General features: G+C 38.9%; 1 protein-coding gene across 1 annotated transcript in view; it reads left to right on the forward strand.

The window, feature by feature from the left end:
- The window catches only part of KAT6B (lysine acetyltransferase 6B), a 183,228-nt gene that overhangs the window by 13,595 nt on the left and 145,314 nt on the right, over positions 1-24,319 (forward strand). Inside the window, 1 exon segment of the mRNA XM_032608381.1 lies at positions 757-1,635. Within this exon segment, the coding sequence (XP_032464272.1) occupies positions 1,015-1,635 (621 nt within the window). The 5' untranslated portion in view covers positions 757-1,014.

Consider the following 24,319-nt stretch of genomic DNA (forward strand, 5'->3'; position numbering starts at 1 on the left):
TGAGGTTTAGCAAGGGGAGGAAGACAACAACATAAAGCAATCAATATAATTATTGGAAGAGAAGTAACAATATAATTGTATACTTAGAAAAACCAAGAAAGTATAGAAAAACAATTACTAGAATTAATGAGCTATTTTGGTAAGATGGCTAAATACAAATCAAACATTAAAGAAATAGCTTTTCTATGTTAACAATAACCAGAACGAAATGGATATTAGTAGCATATTCCACTTACAATAGTGACAAAAGTCTAAAATATTTAGAAATAATTTAATACAAAAGGCATAGAATCAATCTAAAAACAAAACACTACAAAATCTCTCTGCCTTTTTTTTTTAAGTTTCAGATTTTTTGAAGTAAGTTTAATATACTTCCATCAAATTTTTTGCATCATAGACTTATTCTTTGATGTTGATTTTATGTTTATAGTAGACATATATCTTGAACCACTGTCATGTAATTTTATTAATTTCAATAAAGGTTATCCATTAAATATATAGCTTAGATGTGGTCTCTTAAATGCCCCATGAATAACTCATATAAATAACGTGTAAAATCCTAAAAGAAATTCCTTCTCAGGCTGTGACCCAGTTTCTGTTTGGCAAATATAGTCGCTCTGGCTTTGTTACATAATACCTGCCTGTCATTACTTCTGTGGTCATTTTGCATCTGAAAAGGTAATACTAAAGAGTCTTTTAATTTATTTTTAGAAGTTTCATTATTAAGAGCCTTTCTCCCCTTTTTAATCCTTTAAGGTCTTGATTTCCTGTTTAAAGATGTTCTTCACCCGAACGCAGTTTTTCCTCTTGGTCAAATAAGACAACTATCAACATTGCCTGTTTGTCCTCTTTTTAATCTCTAAAGGATGGATGTTTGTAAGATGTTGCTTAATATGGTCTGGAATATTCTGGCCGTTTGTTGAATTGTAAATGACTTTCAAATGTGCAAGTTCTGTTAAATACAAGGAGAACCTCTATGGGTAACTTTTGTACTGAAGAAGTCATTTGTCAACCATGGTAAAACTTGCAAACCCACTTTATACAGAGTGGATTCTTGAAGCTATACAGAAAATAAAAAAGCAAAAGCAAAGGCCCTCCGAAGAGAGAATCTGCCATGCAGTCAGCACTTCCCATGGGTTGGATAAGAAGACAGTCTCTGAACAGCTGGAACTCAGTGTTCAGGATGGCTCAGTTCTCAAAGTCACCAACAAAGGCCTTGCCTCCTATAAGGACCCAGACAACCCTGGGCGCTTTTCATCAGTTAAACCAGGCACTTTTCCTAAGTCAGCCAAGGGGTCTAGAGGATCATGTAATGATCTCCGCAATGTGGATTGGAATAAACTTCTGAGGAGAGCAATTGAAGGACTTGAGGAGCCCAATGGCTCCTCCCTGAAGAACATAGAGAAGTATCTCAGAAGTCAAAGTGATCTCACAAGCACCACCACCAACCCAGCCTTTCAGCAGCGGCTGCGACTGGGGGCCAAACGTGCGGTGAACAATGGGAGGCTACTGAAAGACGGACCACAATACAAGGTCAACTATGGAGGCTTAGATGGCAAAGGGGCTCCGAAATACCCCAGTGCTTTCCCATCGTCGCTCCCACCTGTCAGCCTTCTACCCCATGAGAAAGACCAGGTAAGTGCAGAGAGAATGTCAATACACTGTAAATATTGCCCATTTGACTTGTAGAGTTTCAGTTAAGTTTTATACAGACATAAGTTCTGAGTTAACTGTGATAAAATAAAATGTTTTGCCTCAGAGCAGGCTTATATATTTTAAGAGGTATATATTGTTTTACAGTATAAATTGTTCTCTATTGCTTTACAACATATTAAGGGCTTCCTCGCTGGTTGCCTAAGAATTTAATGTGATGATTATGTGGTTTGTTTTTTAAACTACAATTGCTAATCCGTGGGTGCTTGAAGGGACCAGGATAGATAACTTTAATCTTCCTTCCTCAAGGCAGGATCATATATATTTCAAAAATTCAAGAAAGGCCATTATATGTTTTTCTCTTTTAAAAGTATTATTTGTTTATTTTTTTAGCTTTGTGAGGTGTAATTGATATATTTTTCCCTTTATTGTTATTTCAGAGAAGAAGAATCTATAGACTAATTATTTTAATACTGATAGTCTGTACATTACTGGAACTGTTTTAATATGTGACCTAAATCCTGCCTGTTTCAATTTAAAGTCATTTGTTATTGTTCACTTCTCAGCAGGTGAAAGTGAATGTTTATTTTGTCTCATACTGTATCTTATAATCTTTGGTTTCTCTGGGCCTTCTGTCATTTCCATAATAGTTATACGTATATGGCAGATTTCTCCTTAAGTTACTGCTACAATTTAAAGTCTTTGGTTAAGTAGGATTTTCCTTTGTTTTATTTCAAAGCTATTGAAATTACTGCCCAAACTAAAACCAAAACAGAGCAGTAGCAAATTGTTTATAAAGGTTTCGGCCCTCCAGTTTGGGGACATGTTGTCTGTCCTTTGGGTGAGTGGATGCATTGATAGCAGTTAACTTTACATCTTGTAAGCCATTAGCCATTGTTGATAGAAAGGGTGATGGTTGTATGTGCTAACTGCATTTTCAGAAGTGATGGAAACAGTGTTAGGAAAAGCTGTGCTCCTGATGACTTGTTTTTCCTCTTTGGATACTGTTGCGCATAAGATAGACCCTGCTTCCCTTCTTGCCTTAAGCTGATAGAGGCCCAGTTCTACAAACTGGGTGGGACCAGGTGATTTGCCTTTCCACAGACCAATTGAAACCCTAGAATTTCTTTCTTTTTCTTTTTTTTTAAATGTATTTTTTAACATCTTTATTGGAGTATAATTGCTTTACAGTGGTGTGTTAGTTTCTGCTTTATAACAAGGTGAATCAGCTATACATGTACGTATATCCCCATATCTCCTCCCTCTTGCATCTCCCTCCCACCCTCCCTATCCCACCCCTCTAGGTTGTCACAAAGCATCAAGCTGATCTCCCTGTGCTATGTGGCTGCTTCCCACTAGCTGTCGATTTTACATTTGGTAGTGTATATATGTCCATGCCACTCTCTCACTTCATCCCAGCTTACCCTCAAGTCCATTCTCTACGTCTACGTCTTTATTCTTGTCCCACCCCTAGGTTCTTCAGAACCTTTTTTTTTTTTTTTTACATTCCATATATATGTGTTAGCATACAGTATTTGTTTTTCTCTTTCTGACTTACTTCACTCTGTATGACAGACTCTAGGTCCATCCACCTCACTACAAATAATTCAATTTCGTTTCTCTTTATGGCTGAGTAATATTCCATTATATGTGCCACATCTTCTTTATCCATTCACCTGTCAGTGGACACTTAGGTTGCTTCCATGTCCTGGCTATTGTAAATAGAACTGTAATGAACATTGTGGTCCATGGCTCTTTTTGAATTATGGTTTTCTCAGGGTATATACCCAGTAATGGGATTGGTAGTTCAGTACTTGGTCATATGGTAGTTCTATTTTTAGTTTTTTAAGGAACCTCCATACTGTTCTCCATAGTGGCTGTATCAATTCACATTCCCACCAACAGTGTAAGAGGGTTCCCTTTTCTCCACACCCTCTCCAGCATTTATTGTTTGTAGATTTTTTGATGATGGCCATTGTGACCGGTGTGAGGTGATACCTCATTGTAGTTTTGATTTGCATTTCTCTAATGATTAGTGATGTTGAGCATACTTTCGTGTGTTTGTTGGCAATCTGTATATCTTTGGAGAAATGTCTATTTAGGTCTTCTGCACATTTTTGGATTGAGTTGTTTGTTTTTTGATATTGAGCTGCATGAGCTGCTTGTATATTTTGGAGATTAATCCTTTGTCAGTTGCTTCGTTAGCAAATATTTTCTCCCATTCTGAGGGTTGTCTTTTTGTCTTGTTTATGGTTTCCTTTGCTGTGCAAAAGCTTTGAAGTTTCATTAGGTCCCATTTGTTTATTTTTGTTTTATATGTATGTTTTGTTTATTTATTTACTTTTGGCTGCATTGGGTCTTTCTGCACGTGGGCTTTCTCTAGTTGCAGCAAGCAGGGGCTGCTCTTCTTTGCGGTGCGCAGGCTTCTCATTGCAGTGGCTTCTCTTGTTGCAGAGCATGGGCTCTAGGCACGCGGGCTTCAGTAGTTGTGGCTCGTGGGCTCAGTAGCTGTGGCTCGCAGGCTCTAGTGCACAGACTCAGTAGTTGTGGTGCACGGGCTTAGTTGCTCCGCGGCATGTGAGATCTTCCCGGACTAGGGCTCGAACCCATGTCCCCTGCATTGGCACGTGGATCCTTAACCACTGTGCCACCAAGGAAGTCCCTCATTATATATTTTTAAATTTATTTGTTTATTTTTGGCTGCGTTAGGTCTTTGTTGCTGCGCACGGGCTTTCTCTAGTTGTGGCGAGTGGGGGCTACCCTTCGTTGCGGTGCGCAGGCTTCTCCTTGCGGTGGCTTCTCTTGTGTTGGAGCGTGGGCTCCAGGCATGTGGGCTTCAGTAGTTGTGGCGCACGGGCTTAGTTGCTCCGCGGCATGTGGGATCTTCCCGGACCAGGGCTTGAACCCGTGTCCCCTGCATTGGCAGGTGGATTCTTAACCAGTGCACCACCAGGGAAGCCCTAAATATTTTTATAAAAGCTTACACCATGAGGAAATTCCTTAAGGGAATATAGAGCCATTTCTTGATGACTTTGGATATCTGTTTTAAATATATATAAATTACTCTAAGGTATATTAAGCTTTTATAATTATCAGGTGCATGGACTAATTCAGGCAGCTTTAGGCAATTTAATAGCATGTTTTAATAATTTTGTGGTCCAGGGGAGTATCAACTTGTGATAGAGGAATAACTACAGATTTTCCACGGTCCCTTTCCTATCCTACTCTTTAACCTTGCCCATCATTTCTTGACATCCTTATATTTTTTTCATACAGCATCTATACAGAAGTATTTTTAGTCTGAAGGAAGACTCATGTCTGAAAGTGTCTAGAATTGAGAACAGAGTGATTTATTGCTTATCATGCAGTTGTTCCTGCTCTTTTTATGATGCTGATCTTTAAATTGTCCAGTTAGCATCATCATATAACAAGGAAAGCTGAGAAAATATGTCCTAGAATTTTTATTTGATGAAATTTGGGGATTAGTTGTGTTGAGTAATCATAATCTAATTTTTAAAAAAGGACAAATAAACATAAATGAAAATCAGATTGCCGATTTGGCCAGAATGTATTGTACTGTTTCTATTGTATATTACAATAGCCTTTTCCCTTGAAAAATGTAATAAAAAGTACATCAGAATATATTGCCCTTTGAGATTACAAGGGATAAATAGTTTAATACCCTGTAAACTTTCTAGGTCAATGTAATAGAAATTTTTAACCTGGGTCCATGAATGAGTTTGGGGTAGGTGGGCTAACAAACCCCCTGAAATAGAACAGTCGTTTGTATCCACACATTTTCCTTTGTTCAGGGTCTATAGTTTTTATCAGATTTTCAAAGGAATCTAAAGTGTCAAAGACCAATGGGAACATTTTTGTACTGTAGAAAATACTTTGAGTTTCTTATACTAAAACCATATATGTATGCTGGTTGTTGGCTTTTGATTATTCTTGTTTCAGCTGTTGAACTTGGATCTATATGTCGATTAGTTGTACTATAGCTTCATGTAGCTAGGACTTGTTCTCTTTCTTTGAAAGGCAGATTATCATTGTTCTTGATGTGCTAGAGGTCTGTAAAATTCACATTGTGGGAGGACATTTATGGTATAAATGGCCACTGTACAGAGATGAAGTCATTCAATCACAATTAGCCAACTAATGGCTTTCAAGAAGCTGTTATTCTGGTTACCTTTGTTGAACGGTTTAATTGTAAAAAAGAAAATAAAAATGGTAAAAATAATAACATTTCTTAAGTGTTAAAATGCTGGCACTATTCCAGGTGCCTTACATTTACTGTCTCCTTATCATAATAACTGTGAGGGCCATAGATTATTATCCTTATTTTATAGATGAAAAACTGAGGCTCAAAGCCTAAGCAGTTTGTCCAAGGTCACTTTCAGAGCTGGTGCGTGGTGAAGCCAAGATTCTAATGAAACAGTCTGACTCCAGACCTCTTTACCAGTGGGCTGTATACTTGGTCAACAGGGGTGGCTTTTCATTAACAGTGAAAGTATCTCTTCCAGTTCCTCAAATGCTTAGAAGCAGTTGTCCCCCAACAAATAGATTTCTGGCATTTTAAATTTGGTAGTTGCAATGAACTTAGTACAGTTTTTAAAGCAGGCACTATTTATAATATTAGCAGTATGGGAAAGCAGTAGGGAAAATAGTAAATCTGTGTCTAATTAAATGTAACATCATCATCATTCCTATGCATGACTGCTAGGAGGAATACAATGCAAGTTAAAATAGAAGAGCTCCTTCCTTTCTGAAATGTAATTGCACATCTTCTGATAGTCTAGAATTCAAACTGGATATTACCATACTGGCTCCTTAGCGTAAGTTCTTTGTATTTATTTAAGAAAGCTCTCTTTGGTGAGGTGATATGGAAATGAATTAAACCACTGAAGATAAAACTTTATCTTTGACTTGGTGAGGGAACTCCTAAAGGATAGTATTAGTGTTTCTCATTAAAAATGGTAAAGCTCAATTAGGTCAGATTATGAGGACTTTGGAAAGTCAGATATTCTAAGACAGACTTCAGTTATTACTATACATTTTGTAGCATTAAGATTCCATTTGAACATTTGGGCTTTAGCAATTTTTTTTTTTTTTTTTTTTTTTTGGTACGCGGGCCTCTCACTGTTGTGGCCTCTCCCGTTGCGGAACACAGGCTCCAGACACGCAGGTTCAGCGGCCATGGCTCACGAGCCCAGCTGCTCCGCGTCATGTGGGATCTTCCCAGACCGGGGCACGAACCCGTGTCCCCTGCATCAGCAGGCGGACTCTCAACCACTGCGCCACCAGGGAAGCCCCAGGGCTTTAGCATTTTTATAAAATCAGTTTGGTTCAATTTTAAACATTCCTTGGTATTTCACTTTATTGGGAATATCTTCCTAAAATTTATTAAGTGTCAAATCTTGGTATGTTTTTAGTGCAGTGCATAGTATGGGAACTCATTCTAGGCAGCTATAGTTGGAAAGAGAGACACTTCTAATACCAGGTAGGGCTTTTGATGTTTTTTTCTTGAAGAAATGAAATAACTGTATTACAATCTTATGAAAAACCTTCTAACGTAATTACCACAATGATACTGTCAATAAGAAAAAAATAAAAATGAGTTTCAGAAGGAGCACAGATGATCAGAAATGGGGCTGAGAGACAGAACTATATTAAAAATCACTTTTCATGGTTTTGGCCTGTTTAGTTGTTTATTCTATTTGTCCCCCACCTCCTTTTAGGGAGATATTTTATTAGGGTTTTTGGTGGAGTAATTAGTATGAAATATTTCCATAAATAGAAGATTAATGTACATCCTACATCAGTTTCTTGTGTTGTGTAAATGGTGTAATTTAAAGAACTTTATTTTTACGGACTTCCCTGGTGGCGTAGTGGTTAAGAATCCACCTGCCCGTGCAGGGGACATGGGTTCAAGCCCTGGTCCGGGAAATCCCACATGCCGCAGAGCAACCAAGCCCCTGTGCCACAACTACTGAGCCTGTGCTCTAGAGCCCACGAGCCACAACTACCGAAGGCCGCGCATCTAGAGCCCATGCTCCACAATAAGAGAAGCCACCGCAATGAGAAGTCTGCGTACCACAAGGAAGAGTAGCCCCTGCTCACCACAACTAGAAAAGCCCACATGCAGCAACAAAGACCCAACACAGCCAAAAATAAATAAAATAAAAAGTAGATAAATTTTTTAAAAAAAGAACTTTATTTTTAGATTTTCTTTTCTTCAGTTTTCTCCCTGCCCTAGAGAGACCATCCTCATCCCCCTCTGGAACTTTTCCAATCTCCCGTACTTTGTGAAGGACCATTCCCTAGTCCATATTGTTCTATGATGTGGCAGGCTTCCAGAAGTTTCTCAGCCCTAGGAGAACTGTTCATGGTTTCAGACAACTCTGGATCTTTTTGACAGAAATGTGTGTATTTTTTATCTGCTAATTATAGAGTCCAAATGACCTCCTCTCTGTTGTCCTTCTCAGTTTTCCTTTGAATTGGTGTCCTTTGTATTGCAGATGTCACATTTCTCAAAGAGTGCTTAGTTGTGTGCATTCAACTGAAAGTTGGATAAAGGCCTAAATACGGCAGAATACACTCTTCCATATTCTGTAACCTGAATTTTGGGATCAGTATGAATGAAAGTAGGTTTTAGAATGACTGAAGTCAGACAGAAACCTATTATATAATGTGAATGACTAGGTGAATCCATAGTGCTGTTCCAGGGTCAGGGAAGGAAAAGGATTGTGTTATGTTGTTCCTTTGGGTAAGCTTCAGAAGTTCTTCAAAATAGCACTAGGACTGCTTTTGTGAGCAGATAGTACCAGTTGCTGGGGTGTTGTTGAGAGAGCCCTCAGATTGTCTAAGACTAGTTAGTCGGGTCAAGGGAAGGATGCGTCTTTCTCTCGCACTCAGGAGTGACAGCATGTTCCACTTTTGAACTTTTATCGAGATGGGACTTGTCTAGACTTCTAATGAAATAGGTTTCAGGAAAAATAGAAACATTATGTCAGAGGATTTTGGACTCTTAAAATGAGTGTTAAGTATTCTTTTTAACTCTTTGGATCTTAGATATGTTTGACATTATAGCTGCCTTTTCCTGACCTTGACGTGAATGATATATAGAGCAGTCTATTTTTTGATTTCCTGATAGTATTTTCTTCCAAGCATTAAGGCTGCTAAGGGTGTAATTTCTTGACTAATTTTGGATATTTTCAGCAGCTTTCAGGAATTTACTGTTGTGTTCCCTATACCTATTTGGATTATAACAGCTGTATTTGTTATACTTTGAGTGCTAAGAAAAATCTATATTTTGTAGCTTTGAAGTTATTTAACAGTTAAGTGTTGTTTGCTGATTTATTCTGACCATATCTTGGATGGCGAAGATTTTTATAATGTTTCTCAGAACGAAGGTCTATATTCTTTTTATATATTTTATCTTTGTAATGTAAAAAGAATACATGAGAAAATGTGATTGTTTTATCACTGCAATAGCAAATTTTGATTGGAAAATTCATGACTTTTTGTTTTGTTTATAAACTTAATTTTCTTGGCCTATACATTAAACTACAGTAGATTTGATTGAACTGTTCTTCTCCAGTTAAACCAGCATTTCACATGTGAATCTGCATCTTCTCAGGTACTTTGATCTCTCCAGTCTGTTAATGTTTCTGAGTACATAAACATCAATTAGCTCACTAAATTAAAGTTTGCAAATGAGTCAGCCATGTAATTTGTGACATTTTCATTTAGCAGCGCCATGAGGAAAGTGTGTTTTGTTTGTGTGTGGGTGCTCTTATCTCACTGTCTTCAGGTGGTGATGGGGAGTTTATAGAAGTAAGAGAAGGAGGCCTGGCAGGGCTCATTGTGAAATGCCAATCACTGTTATCATGCTTATGCTTAGGACTGGACTGCTTTCCCAGAGAAGTCTCTAGGAGTTGCAAACTGTATACTGTTGTTCTTCCTTTTATAAGCGAACCTTTTAATTAGCAGAATATTAATGGTAGAGTGTAACTTTTTTATTTTTTGCTTTGTTTTGTGAAATGTAATACATTGAAAGCGCTGCAAAGTGAACTATATAGGCAGAGTTCTAGAGTAAATGATATTAGATTTAAACTGTGAGGCTGGTTTCTTCAAAGATACAAAATAAATACTAATCAGTGGTCTAAGCAAAATCCAGGAAGGATTTGTGTTAATTTGACAAGTGGGTTTAGAATTCTTTAGCCATTAGTTTTTAGAAACCAGCTTTGTTCATACATCCTTTCTCTAATTTGCTTCACTTTTGATCTTTGATAAAACCAGCTGCAATTTTGTTTCATTAACAAACTTAACTGGTTAACAGATGTTTGTTTTGGCTTGATTGTATCCTTTCTATTAGAAACAGCATAAGCATACATAGAAACCATGCTGGGCCTTTTCCTGTCTGTAGCTAGACAGGCATTTCAGAAGAGCAACTTAATTTTATTTACAAGTTCAATTTTTGTTCCTCTGTGCTATTATAGTAGGTATACAAACGTTTTAGCTCTTGTTTCTCCTGTCAGGGAGGTCTTTTGTTCCTAATCCTCCATCTGTTAGTCTAGTACCACCCCACCCCACACCCCCCTTTTTTTTTTAGCATTCCAAAATCTCAGCATGCAGAAAAAGGTATTGCAGAATAGGTAATTGAGATATCAGTGACTCTTCCACAGTTCAAGGGAGGGAATGGGACTAGCCTGGTAAATTTAGATAATTTCTTCCATCTTCTTTGATGTTGGGAAGCTGCCATATGGAGAGCAATGAGGCCTACAGGAAGGAGGTGAGCCTTGGTCTGAGCTGCCTGTGATACTCACAGTGGTGTGGGCTGGGAGCCAGAGGCCGCGCTTGAATGTGTCTGTAGTAGTTTCTGATGCCACCAGTTTTGATTTTTGTCCATGGTTGACTGCCATGCTTGTGACCATCTCAGATCATAAATGCGATGACGAAGTTCAAGAAAACAGAGAGTAAAGATTATATGGCGTAAGAGAAACAATAATAAGAGCAACAAAGAGTGCTCAAACTAAAATCTAGTATTAAGGACATGAAATGATGATTCTTGTTTGATATTTGATCAACTAGTTTCCCAAACCGGTATTTTAATACCATGTACAAGCTTCTACCTTATATCGAAACCCAACTGCAGCTATTGAGCCTTGAGATGTGAGTGAAGCAGCAGAACACAGAATCTGCTAGTGGAAGAGTGTGGGCAGTTTGAAGAATATAAGCTGTTCCAGCTACAGTACTGGCAGGACGTGAGGAGACTGGGAAAAGCAGGCAGTGGTGGGAGCCAGGAAGACGATTCCCCCTTAACTTTGTATTTACGAAATTGCAATACTGCAGAAAAGTTGAAAGAGTAGTGCAATAAGTGCTATATTTCTTTCACTAGATTCACTGATTTTTAACATTTTTCCACATTTGTTCTTTCTCTCCCGTGTGTGTGTGTTTGTGTATATACACATACATACACATATTCATACTTTTTGGCTGAACTGTTTGAAAATGATAGCAAAAAAATTTATTATGATATTAAATTATAATAATTATATGTCAAGGAACATTCTCCTGTATAACCACAATACTTTTATCTCATGTAAGAAATTCAACAGTGAAACAAGAGTGTTATATCTAATAGATAGTCCGTATTTCTTCAGATGGACCCAAAATGTCGTTTATAACTTTTGTTTTTCAGCTAGGATCCAGTTAAGAATCTTGCATCACATTTAGTTGTCATGTCTCCTTTAATAGGGAACCGTTTTTACTCTTTTTTTACTTCTTCTGTCAGTGACAGTTTTGAAGAGTCTAAGCCAGTTGTTTTGTAGGATGTCCCACAATTAGTGTTTGTCTGATTAGGTCCTCATGATTAGGTTCAGAGTAAATATTTTCGGCGAGAATACTGCATGGGTCATGTTGTGTATTTCCTTTTTTGTCACATCCTTTCAGGTTGTCTTGTTACTGGCAGTGCTTATTTGATTAGTTGGTTAAGGTGGTGTCTGCCAGATCTCTCTTTATAAAGGCACCTTTTTCATTTTGCAGTGAATAAGTAATTTGTACAGTGATACTTTGAGACCATGTGAATAACCTTTCACCCTTTGTATATTAGTTTTCTATTACTTGCTGTGAGAAATTACCACAAACTTAGTGGCTTAAAACACCGCAGATTTATTGTCTTCCAGTTCTGTAGGTTGGAAGCCCAACATGTTCTCATAGGGTTGATATCAAGGTGTCGGTAGGACTGTGCTCCTTTCTGGAGGCTCTAGGGGAGAATCTGTTTCTTCACCTTTTGCAGCTTCTACAGCCTGTCTGCATTTCTTGGCTCATGGCCCCCTCCCTCTGCCTTCAAAGCCAGCACATCCCATCTCTGACCATTTTATCATAGTTACTTCTTTCTGTGACCAACCACCTGGGCAACTTTTCAAGGATTCGTGTGGTTAGATTGGGGCCACTTACATAATCCAGGATAATCTCCCCATCTCTAAGTCTTTAACTTAATCACAGCTATAAAGGTCATTTTGCCATGTAAGGTGACAGGTGGACAGGTTCTTGGCATTAGGGAGTGGATATTTGGGTGTGGGGGGTGGCATTATTCTGCCTGCCACACAGTGGTTTCAGTATCCTCACCTAAATCAGTTTTTGCACTAGAGGTTGCAAATCTTTGAAGGCTTTGGAGCTATAGTGTAATCACACGGTCTAAGTCTGCTTGGAAAGGAATGAATCACAATTTATGGGAATAATGCTAGCTGAAGGCTGGAAGTCAGGCAGCCTGAGTTCTAGGTCTGGTGGTACATCCTGAATCATTTCCACGAGGGCGGAAACAGGGGCTGCCTCCCATTTCCACTTAGTGTTTCTTTACTCTGGAGTCAAAGAACTGAAGAATGGATTTGGCAGTAATAGCTTGAGAGTTTTTAACAATAGGAGTTTGGATATCCAAAACGTTTTCTAACAAGTACATTTAAAGTTGTAGACAAGGATCTCTCATTTAAATGCCCACAGAGTGCATGAAGATATGTAAAACAACTTAATAAGAGAGGCTCTTTGATGATGTTTTGAAGACTAAGTAACATCTGAAGAATTTTGTGTCTGTTATTTAAATTTGAATCCTCAGAGAACTCTGAACAGGCCGAAAAAGAAAGTGACTTATTTAAAAAAGAATAATATCATTGTCACAATGTTATATGTCAGTTATACTTCAATAAAGTTGGGAAAAAAAGAAAAATATCATGCAGTTGGATGTATATTATATTCTTTTAGTTCTTGGTAAAAACTTAGAAAAAAAAATCACATCAAAATTCACAAAGGAAAAAAAAAAAAAAAAAAATTCACAAAGGCAGTTAACCTTAACAATTCTTCATTTCCTTTCATTCCACAGTGTTTTAGTAGAATTTTCTGCAGTAGCTGCGGTTAGTTGGAATACCTTGGTAATACTGACTGTTCCAGTTGGTAAAGAATAACTGTTTAGTTATCAGCCTGTAAATGTGCTTTCTAGAGCTGATAAAAAAAGATGATCTTCTCATCTGATGAGCTCTGACACTATAAACCTCCCTTCCAACTTATCTCATTTTTCCACCAGCTACTGAAATATAAGATGCCAACAACTACATCCTCACAAAGCATTTATACCAACTTATATAAAATCATCTCTGGGGCTTCCCTGGTGGCGCAGTGGTTGAGAGTCCGCCTGCCGATGCAGGGGACACGGGTTCGTGCCCCGGTCCGGGAAGATCCCACATGCCGCGGAGCGGCTGGGCCCGTGAGCCATGGCCGCTGAGCCTGCGCGTCCGGAGCCTGTGCTCCTAAGCGGGAGAGGCCACAACATTGAGAGGCCCGCGTAACGCAAAAAAAAAAAAAAAATCATCTCTGCATTGGAAAATTGTGTAATATCTTGATTTCAGTTTAACATAGTATATTGGTTAGCAATAAATCTTGCTAGGGTAGGAACAAAAGCCTACAGGCAGTTTTGATCAGGGGCAAATTATATGTATTTTTCCAGTTTCTAAAAATTTCAGAGCAAAATGAAATAAACATCACCATGTATCTTGCAGTAAGTGCCTTGACTTTCCTGAAATGTGCGATTTGTGTCTGTGACTATTTCAGTTCTCAATTCTGTCTGTGAGACACAAGAGCAAAAGAACATGGTTAAAAACTTATACCTTGTAAAGTATGCATAATAAACAGTTCATATTAGATTTGAAGGCTATACAGAAAATATGCAAGAAGATATTAGTATTAAATACTTAGTGCTGGGCTTCCCTGGTGGCGCAGTGGTTGAGAGTCCGCCTGCCGATGCAGGGGACACGGGTTTGTGCCCTGGTCCGGGAGGATCCCACATGCCGCGGAGCGGCTGGGTCCGTGAGCCATGGCCGCTGAGCCTGCGCGTCCGGAGCCTGTGCTCCGCAACGGGAGAGGCCGCAACAGTGAGAGGCCCGCGTACTGCAAAAAAGAAACAACAACAAATAAATACTTAGTGCTTACTATGTACCAGGTAAAGTTCTAAATATTTAACATATACAAAATAATTTTACATGAACCCTGAGAGATAAGTACTGTTACTGATGGAATTTTACAGATGAAGAGACAGGCCAGAGATGGTACCTTGCCCAAGAGTACACAGGAAGTGTCAGAGCTGGTGTTTCAGCCTGGTGCACAGTCCCCTGCATCGGCAGGCGGACTCTCAACCACTGCGCCACCAGGGAAGCCCAAGCCATATTTAAATTGTAGTTAGAATTACCAGTTGAAACATGCCAAGACATTCATTTTCACAGTGACTGAAAATTTATTTTCTTTAGGAATGAGTAACAACAGCCAACATTTTATATATTGCCTACTGTGAGTCAGACAATACTTAAAGTGCTTTAAGTATAGCAACTTGCCTGTGAGGTAGTACTTCTTTTCGTTCTTACACGGGAGGGGACTGAGGTACATGAGGTTGAAGGACTTGCCCAAAGTCACATGGCTGTTGTATGGGGAGTGGAGCCAGGATTCAGGCACAGGCGTCTTGGCTCCATAGTCTGTATGCTTAACCATTAGGCTACACTACCTCATATTTTCCCTCATGAAGAAAAACTTCTTTTAAAGAAAAGGTATTGAAAATAGTTACACATTAGGTTCTTATAATGCTGGACCTCTAAGTGCCTTTTTAGTGTTTGTAATAGGAGTCGCTGAAAAGACTTAAAATTTATGGTGTGACCTTATTTAAGGTGGCTTTTCCCAAACAACCTCTGAGGTAGAAGGAAATGGTACTCTTCAAGATGTTAAGGATGCTAATAACGTTCTGAGTTCTAATGTCCCTGAGAAGTTCTGGAATTTAGCTTGCTTAGCCCACAGTTTCCCAGGATGATTTGATAATGGACCCTCTCCTCTCCCTTTCTCCTCACTCCTCACAGTAGCCATCCACTTATCTAGAAATCTTTACATTTGGTTAAACACATTGCTGATGTGATAGTGCTGATGTCAGCTTATACTGCTAATTCCTTTCCTCTTTTCTCCCAAATACTCATCCCAAAGGAAACCATTGACTAATTGACTTAGGGTTTGTGCTTCAGAACAGAAAACCAAAAATCATCACATTCATTTCTTGTCTCTATTATGAATTAATGTAGTAAAACTGTTGTATCATAATTCTTCAACTGTAGGATAACATTTTAGAGGGGCAGGTGATCTTCAGGGTCACCAAGTTCAAGGGTTTTAAGCTGACATCCAAGGACTCCTTTCAGTGGTTGTAAACCCTGAAATTGTATACAGAATGTTGGGCTTATATATTTATGAGTATTTTTCTGGAGGCTCTCCCCTCTCCCCTCCTTCAGCAGGTCATTTGACTTAGGCCAGTGGTTCCCAGACTTTGCTGCACATTTGAATCATCTGAAGAGCTTTTAAAAATTCTGATGCCCAGACCATACGACGCCTGTTAATACAGAATGTCAGGGTGGGAGGCAGGCATTAGAACTTTTTCATATCTCTGGGAGATGCCAGTGTGCAGCAAACAGGGACTTTTGTGGTTGAGGAAACAGTCTAGATACGTTAACTGGACAGGGCCCTTGTTGTTGCTAAAAGAGACCTTAGAGGTCATTTGAAAGGAGTCTTAGGAGGAAGAGGCGCTGGGGGGCAGAATGCTTAGGTTCAAATCCTGACTTTTCCGCTGGGCAAGTAAGGTCTTTGTCTTGGTTTCCTCAGCTGAAAAATGGAGATAATAAAAGCACAGACTGCATAGGGGTAGTTGGCTACAGCCATGGGGCCTTGAGATAGCGAGGCAGCAAGCCTTTCCTGGGCCGGGCTAGAAAGGATAGCTGAGCAGAGTCCAGCGCTGTGGGAGGGGTAGTTGCCCCGGCACTTCCTCCCTGGCCTTCCTGCACTTGAAGGAGAAGTGCAAATGGATACCCTTGTCCCCTTCTGCTGAAGGCTGCCTCTCCTATTGGAGACTGGCTCTAGTCACATAGGCCACTAATGGCTAAAACTAGTGTTCCTTTGTTGTTTTCCCCACTTCTTGTTATTTAAATAATGAGGAAAAGAGTATGTTTTCAGAGTAACACCTGCTTATTGTACAGACTTCGAAGGATACAGAAAAGTTCAGAGGTGATATACTATGACTGCAGATTTCACTCTAAAGATAACTACTGTTAAAAGTTTGTATTTTCTTCCAGTCTTTTTTTCTTCTACATGTACATTTGTTCTATTTAAATAAAAAGATGTTAGCTATATAATTTTGTATCTTGCTTTCTACATTTAAAACATGTTGTAGGGCTTCCCTGGTGGCGCAGTGGTTGAGAGTCCGCCTGCTGATGCAGGGGACACGGGTTCGTGCCCCGGTCCGGGAAATTCCTACGTGTTGTGGAGCGGCTGGGCCCGTGAGCCATGGCTGCTGAGCCTGCGCGTCTGGAGCCTGTGCTCCGCAACGGGAGAGGCCACAACAGTGAGAGGCCTGCGTACTGCAAACAACAACAACAACAAAAAAAAACCATGTTGTAAACCTTTTCCCGTATTCTTATTGATTCTTTGACGTGTGCTTTTATTTTACTTTATTTTTTATTTTTGGCTGCATTGGGTCTTCATTGCTGTGTGCGGGCTTTCTCTAGTTGTGGTGAGCAGGGGCTACTCTTCGTTGCGGTACACGGGCTTCTCATTGAGGTGGCTTCTCTTGCTGCGGAGCACGGGCTCTAGGTGTGCAGGCTCAGTGGTTGTGGCTCACAGGCTCTAGAGCGCAGGCTCAGTAGTTGTGGCTCATGGGCTTTAGAGCACAGGCTCAGTAGTTGTGGGGCACAGGCTTAGTTGCTCTGTAGCATGTGGGATCTTCCCAGACCAGGGCTTGAACCCGTGTCCCCTGCATTGGCAGGTGGATTCTTAACCACTGCGCCACCAGGGAAGTCCCTTGAAGTATGATTTTAAATGGCTGGTAGTATTTCTCATGTCTTTGTTGCTCAACATTTAGGGTGTTCCTGACTTTTTTGTTATTACAGATAATGCTGCTACTAAAAATTTTTGTGTATAAGTGGGTAATTGTTTCTTATAGGATAGATTATTAGAGGAGGTACACTGGGACATAAACATGAATTCTTTTTCTAAGACTTTCGGAACGTATTGTAAAAAGTGTTCCAAAAGGTAGTACCAGTTTATACTCTTGGGCAGAGTATGAGAGGCCTTGGGCATCTACTTGCTTCCTCACCTGTACTTTTTATCTTGGTAATGTGGTAGAGGGAAGAGTGGCTCCCTTTTACTTTGCTTTGTATTTCTTTGATTACAAATGACTTGTTTTTTGTTTAATGGTCATTGCTCAATAGCTGTAGTGTTGCAGTTAGTTCCCCATCCTTCATTCCTATGCCCCGGAGGCAACCATCTTCAACCCTTCAACCATATTTAGTCATTTCTTCTGGAAGTTAGAGTTCTGTGTTTTTAAACAGCATTCTTATAATGCTATTTCTTGAATTTCAATTTTAGACATTTTTCTATTGACTTCTTGCCAGGGAAAATAAGGATAAAGGTCTCTTATACACATATACCCTTCCCTTTTTCCCATTGCCCTTCTCATCTCAATGTAATTAAGTCTTCATTTTTGTTTAAGTATTTGTATTCAGTGTTTATATTTTTACCAGTATGCAAATATTACTTAGTTGTGCTATGAAGTATACTGTTATCAATTTTTGTGATTTTTTTTCTTGTTTTTTTTTTTTTTTTTAAGAAAATTTTTCTCCATCCTACCATCCTGAGCTCAGAGAAGCATTTACTGATATTTCCTTCTAATTTTTTGTTTGTCTTTAGTGGTGTGATACTTAGATCCTTAAAGTCGTCTGCAGTTTTAATTTTGGTTAATGGTGTAAGAACCTCTTGTTGTGTTTTTAATAGCAGACTGATTGTTCCAGGATCATATAATAAAATTCTTACTTTCCCCACTAATTTATGATGCCTTAAAAAAAAATCACATAACTTTATCAGAAAGCTAGATCTCTCTTAATGCTCAGCTTCGCTTTTACCTTTGAAAAAAAATTTTTTTTTCCTTTGAAAATTTTAATTAAATTAACTTTGCAACTTTTATTTCACTTAACCTCATTTAGCCTGTGGAGCTGTCTCCAGTTTTGCTTTGGAATGTAGGGGAGGAGGGAGGAGGCAAAAGGCAGTGGCCTCATGGTACAGTATTCCCATTTTCAAAGATTTCTGGAATACATGTCACTTGAAATCATTTGCTCCCTAAATTCTGTGGATCTCTAGAGAGTCTTAGCTAGCCCTAATTATGTCAGCCTGTGTTTCACTAATTCCTTATGACCATTTTGTGAAACTGAGGGTTCAGGGAAGGGTTTATTTTAGCTGATTAGCTGTTGGTGTTTTTTTTCTTTTTTGGCCGTGTTGGGTCTTCATTGTTGCACACGGGTTTTCTCTAGTTGCAGCAAGCAGGGGCTACTCTTCATTGTGGTGCACGGGCTTCTCATTGCAGTGGCTTCTCTTTGTTGCAGAGCACGGGCTCTAGGTGTGCCGGCTTCAGTATTTGCTGCACGCGGGCTCAGTAGTTGCGGCACGCGGGCCCTAGAGCATGTGGGCTTTAGTAGTTGTGACGTGCAGGCTGTAGGGTGCGGGGGCTTCAGTAGTTGTGGCTCGTGGGCTCTAGAACATAGGCTCAGCAGTTGCAGCCCACGGGCTTAGTTGCTCCGTGGCATGTGGGATCTTCCTGGACCAGGGAGTGAACCTGTGTCCCCTGAATTGGCAGGCAGATTCTTAACCACTGTGGCTTCAGGGAGGTCGAGCTATTGGTTTTAATGACCTAAAAGTGCATTTGTCAGAGATCCTTGCTGTATTAAACCTGACACAGTTGGAAGTGAGTGGGTTTCCTGTTGGACATGCCTTGAGCTGTTGCCCACAGACTCTGTTCCCTACCCTAAGATCTGATCTTTCCAGCTATCTCACTGTCATTCAGTATTGCCCAAAGGTTTATACTGGGCTGTGAATTTCCTAAATCTACCTCTGTTATTGATTTCTAATTTCATTCCATTGTGGTCAGAGAATGCAGTTTATATGATTTCAGTCCTTTTATATTTATTGAGGCTTGCTTTATGCCTAATATATGGTCTGTCCTGAAAAATGTTCTGAGTGCAATTGAGAAGAATGTGTATTCTGCTACTGTTGGATGAAGACATCTGTAGATGTCTGCTAGGTCTAGTTGGGTTTGTAGTGCTGTTCAATACTTCTATTTCCTTGCTCATCTTCTGCTTGGTTATTCTATTATTAAAAGTGTAATATTGAGGACTTCAACTGTTATTGTTGAATTGTCTGCTTCTTTCATTATTGTCACTTTTTCTTCATGTCTTTTGAGGCTCTGTTGTTAGGTGTATATGTATTTATAATTGCTATGTTTTCTTGATACATTGACCTTTTCGTCATTATACAATGTCCTTTTTTTCTTTCAGTAACAATTTTTATGTTAAAATCTTTTTTCTGATAGTAATATAGCCACTTCACCCTTCTTTGGTTATTATTTGTACGGCGTATCTTTTCCATTCTTTTATTTTCAACTAGTTTATGTTTTTGAATCTGAAGTATATCTCTTGTATACAGCATAAACAATGCTGCCATGAACACTTGTGTAAAAGTATTTGTTTGTATCTGTGTTTTCAGTTCTTTTGGGTATATACCTAGGAGTGGAATTGTTGGGTCATAGATAATTCTATGTTTAATTTTTTGAGGAACTCCCTAGTTGCTTTCACCAGTGGCTGCACCATTTTACATTCCTACCAGCAGTGTATGAGGGTTCCAGTTTCTCCACATTCTCATCATCACTTGTTATTCTCCCTCTCTTTCTCTTTTTTTCTTTCTTTCTCTCTTTTTCTTGGTAGGCTAATGCTCCATTATATTCCTTTTCAGACTCTTCATGGCTAATTGTGCTTGCTTGTTTTCCCACACAGACTTTAGAATCAGCTGTTTATTCAAAAGATCTTGTTGTAATTTTATTAGAGTTTTTAGGGCCTTCTAATATTGAGTCATACCAAAGAACAGGTGTATCTTTCCATTTTTTTAATCCTTCCATTTTCTATTACTCTATTACTTAAAATTTTTTATTGTGTAAAATTTTAAGCATATGAAAAATCAAAAACAATGCTCACTCATTACCAGCTATGACAATAATTGCCTCATGACCACTCCTGTTTATTTATATCCCTACACATTGTCCCACCCCCTGCCACTACTGAATTATTTTGAAGCAAATCCCAGACATACATCATTTTGTTTATAAATATTTTTGTAATATGACCATTATCATCCATTTAAAGTCTTTTGTATGTGAATGTAAGTGTGTAGAATATAGAGTATGAGTATAGAGTAGCATATACTGAAGGATTTAACTTTCTGTTAAATTAATTCCTCAATATGATCTTTTTGGGCTGCTTTGTAAATGGAATCTTCTGTTACACTTTCTTTTTTTTTTTTTTTTTTTTTTTGTTACACTTTCTAATTGGTTCTTTTCAAAATACAGGATAGTTATTGATTTTTATATATTAGTTTTGTACCTAGCCACCTTACTGAGTTCTTTCTTATTTATAATAATTTTTATCTTATTATCTTGGGTTTTTCAGGCAAGCAATGCTGTGTTGGCAAATAATAATTTTAATTGTATTTCCTCCTTTCTAATTTACATAGCTTAAATTTTTCTATTGTCTCTTTTTATTGGCATATCTTATTACATATCTTAAATTTTTCTATTGTCTCTTTTTATTGGCTCTAGTACTTCCTTAATGATGTTAAACAGTACTGGTGATAGTGGATATGTTTTGGGGGAATACCTCAGTATCTCCCAATTAAACATGTTGCTGGCTTATGAATTTGTCATGTTGTTAAAGAAATTCCATCAGGTATAGATTTTTAATTTTATTAAATGTTTTTCAGCATTTATGGAGATAATGATTTTTCTCCTTTGATCTTTAATATGATTAATTATAATAACTGATTTCCTAATATTTAACCATCCTTGCTTTCTGAGTATGAATCCCAGGTGTTCATGGTGTATTATTTGTTTAATAAGTGACATTCCTTTGAATAGTAAATTTTCCTGGCATATTTAAAAATTTCAGTCTTAATAAATTCACCCACAACATTTTAGAAACATGTCTATCCAGTAAAGAATTGTTCTTATTAGTAAGCTTATTTTCTGTTGTTCATCCTTTTGTTATGCTCATATTAGGGGGCTAGATTGTGTGTGTGTGTGTGTGTGTGTTTGTGTGTGTAGGTGAGAGAGAGAGAGCAGGAGAAAGAGACAGAGTGTGCACGAGTGCACTTGAGGGAGAGAGGAAAGAGGAAGAGAGATACAACACAATGTTGGTTTTAAAAGCTACCGTATGATAAACTGTAATGCATGATATATCCAAATCTTTGTTGTAGCAAACTATAATATAATAATTTTCTTTTTTTTGCGGTACGTGAGCCTCTCCCTGTTGTGGCCTCTCCCGTTGTGGAGCACAGGCTCTGGACGTGCAGGCTCAGCGGCCATGGCTCACGGGCCTAGCCGCTCCGCGGCATGTGGGATCTTCCCGGACCGGGGCACGAACCCGTGTCCCCTGCATCGGCAGGCGGACTCTCAACTACTGTGCCACCAGGGAAGCCCTATAATATGATAATTTTTTACTAAAACAATTTAAACTAAATATTTTTATCATTAAATTGAAACCAAATATGTCTAATTGATGAGAGTACTTGAAACATACTGGTGACAGTGTGGTATGATTGAAAGAATATGGGTATTTTAAATTTGCATTTTTTGACTTTTAAGAAGTTATAAAAGTAATATATACCTAATGTCAAAAATTTAAATGTATAAAAAAAAAAAAAAATTTAAATGTATAAAGTTAAAAGTAAAAGTTGTTCCTCATTGGCCCTTCTTGATCTTCCCCTAAAATAGCTTTCGAAAGACAACCACAGCTAGTGGATTTGTGTGTATTCTTCCAAGCCCTTTTAAAGCACTTGTACATAAATATCATACATACATTTGTATACATATTTTAACAAAAAATAAATTCATACTTTTGGTAATTTTTGTTCTTTTGAAAAAACATGTTTTTTTTTTGCGGTATGCGGGCCTCTCACTGTTGTGGCCTCTCCTGTTGCAGAGCACAGGCTCTGGACGCGCAGGCTCAGCGGCCATGGCTCACGGGCCCAGCCGGTCTGCGGCATGTGGGATCTTCCCGGACCGCGGCACGAACCCGTGTCCCCTGCATCGGCAGGCGGACTCAACCACTGCGCCACCAGGGAAGCCCTGTTTTTGAATATATAAAAAATGTATTAGCATGTATTCTTGAAAAAGTTCTAATAATAGAAAGAAAACAAGCCCCGTACAAACTCCCTGAGTCTCAGTCATCTCATCTGTAAAATAGGAATAATAAAATATTTTTCATAGGGGTGTCAATTAGGATTTAATGAGATAATGCATTTGAGCACCTGACACTGTGCCTATTCAATAAAAGAGATGAGCTAGTTATTTTGAACATGTATCAGCTCTGGAAAATTTTTGAAGATTAATTATTTTATTTTTAGCCTTGGAATTTTTTTGTGTGTGTGTGGTACGCGGGCCTCTCACTGTTGTGGCCTCTCCCGTTGCGGAACACAGGCTCCAGACACGCAGGCTCAGCGGCCATGGCTCACGGGACCAGCCGCTCCGCGGCATGTGGGATCTTCCCGGACTGGGGCACGAACCCGTGTCCCCTGCATGGGCAGGTGGACTCTCAACCACTGCGCCACCGGGGAAGCCCCTAGCTTTGGAATTTTTAATGAAGCACGTTTTGGCATATACCTCTATGTTCTGACAGTGATCTTTTGACTTACTCTGTCCTCTTTCAAGGCCTAATCAAAAAAGAGAAGGTCTTAAATATTTTCCTTATAGCTTTGTGTGCTATAAATGTAAGTTTAGTTTAATAGCAGAGGTTAACTTTTTCTTTATTAATTATTTAGATTACTTCTCCCCTACTTCTCTCAAGTTTTTGGTTAGTTCAGTGTTTTTTGGATCCACGTGTGCCTTCATCACAGTTTTTGCCACTTTCATATACTGTTTATTAGTTATGTTCTTAATATTTTCTTTCATATTGCTCCACTAAAGAGGCATAACAACCAAGTGCCATGCATAAATTCTGTACTAGAACTGGGGGATAATTAGGTACATTTGAATTTGGAGCAGATCTTAGGGCAAATTAAGCCATTAATGTTAATGTTCTTTATGTGATAATGGCATTTTGGTCATCTAAGATCTCCTTATGAGTTAGGAAATGCCTTCTGAACTATTTTGTGGTGAAGTGTCATGCTGGTGCAGCTTACTTTCAAGTGGTTCATCAACAACCATAACAAAAGTATGTGTGTATAAATATATATGTGTGAGTTCAGATAGATACAGGTGTAGATAGAGCTTTGAGGCAAAAATCTTAACAACTGGTGAGTCTAGGTGAAGGGCATACAAACATTCATCATACCTCTTAAACTTTTCTGTAGGCTTGAAATTTTAAAAAAATGTAAATTTGGAAAAATAAATATAATCAGAATGCTCATTAAAAATTAAATTGCTGGTGACGCAGTGGTTAAGAATCCACCTGCCAGTGCAGGGGACACAGGTTCGAGCCCTGGTTCAGGAAGATCCCACATGCCATGGAACAACTAAGCCCATGCACCACAACTACTGAGCCTGTGCACTAGAGCCCACACACCGCACCTACTGAGCCTGCGTGCCAGAACTACTGAAGCCCACGCACCTAGAGCCTGTGCTCCACAACAAGAGAAGCCACCGCAATGAGAAGCCTGCTCACCGCAACTAGAGAGAGCCTACATGTGGCAGTGAAGACCCAACGCAGCCATAAATAAATAAATAAAAATTAAAAAAAAAATTAAATTGCCTCACTTTCTTTAATTTGATAAATCTACTGGAAAAGGAAACTTTATCATTACCATAAGTGGAAAATATGTATTCCTCTTCATAAACAGAAGGTATATAGTTGTAAAATTATTATTAAAATTTTAAAAGTTAAAATGTGGGGCTTCCCTGGTGGCACAGTGGTTGAGAGTCCACCTGCCGACGCAGGGGACACGGGTTCGTGCCCTGGTCTGGGAAGATCCCACATGCCGCAGAGCGGCCCGTGAGCCATGGCCGCTGAGCCTGCGCGTCTGGAGCCTGTGCTCAGCAACGGGAGAGGCCACAACAGTGAGA

This window comes from Phocoena sinus, chromosome 16 (assembly GCF_008692025.1).
Source record: "Phocoena sinus isolate mPhoSin1 chromosome 16, mPhoSin1.pri, whole genome shotgun sequence".
NCBI lineage: Eukaryota > Metazoa > Chordata > Mammalia > Artiodactyla > Phocoenidae > Phocoena > Phocoena sinus.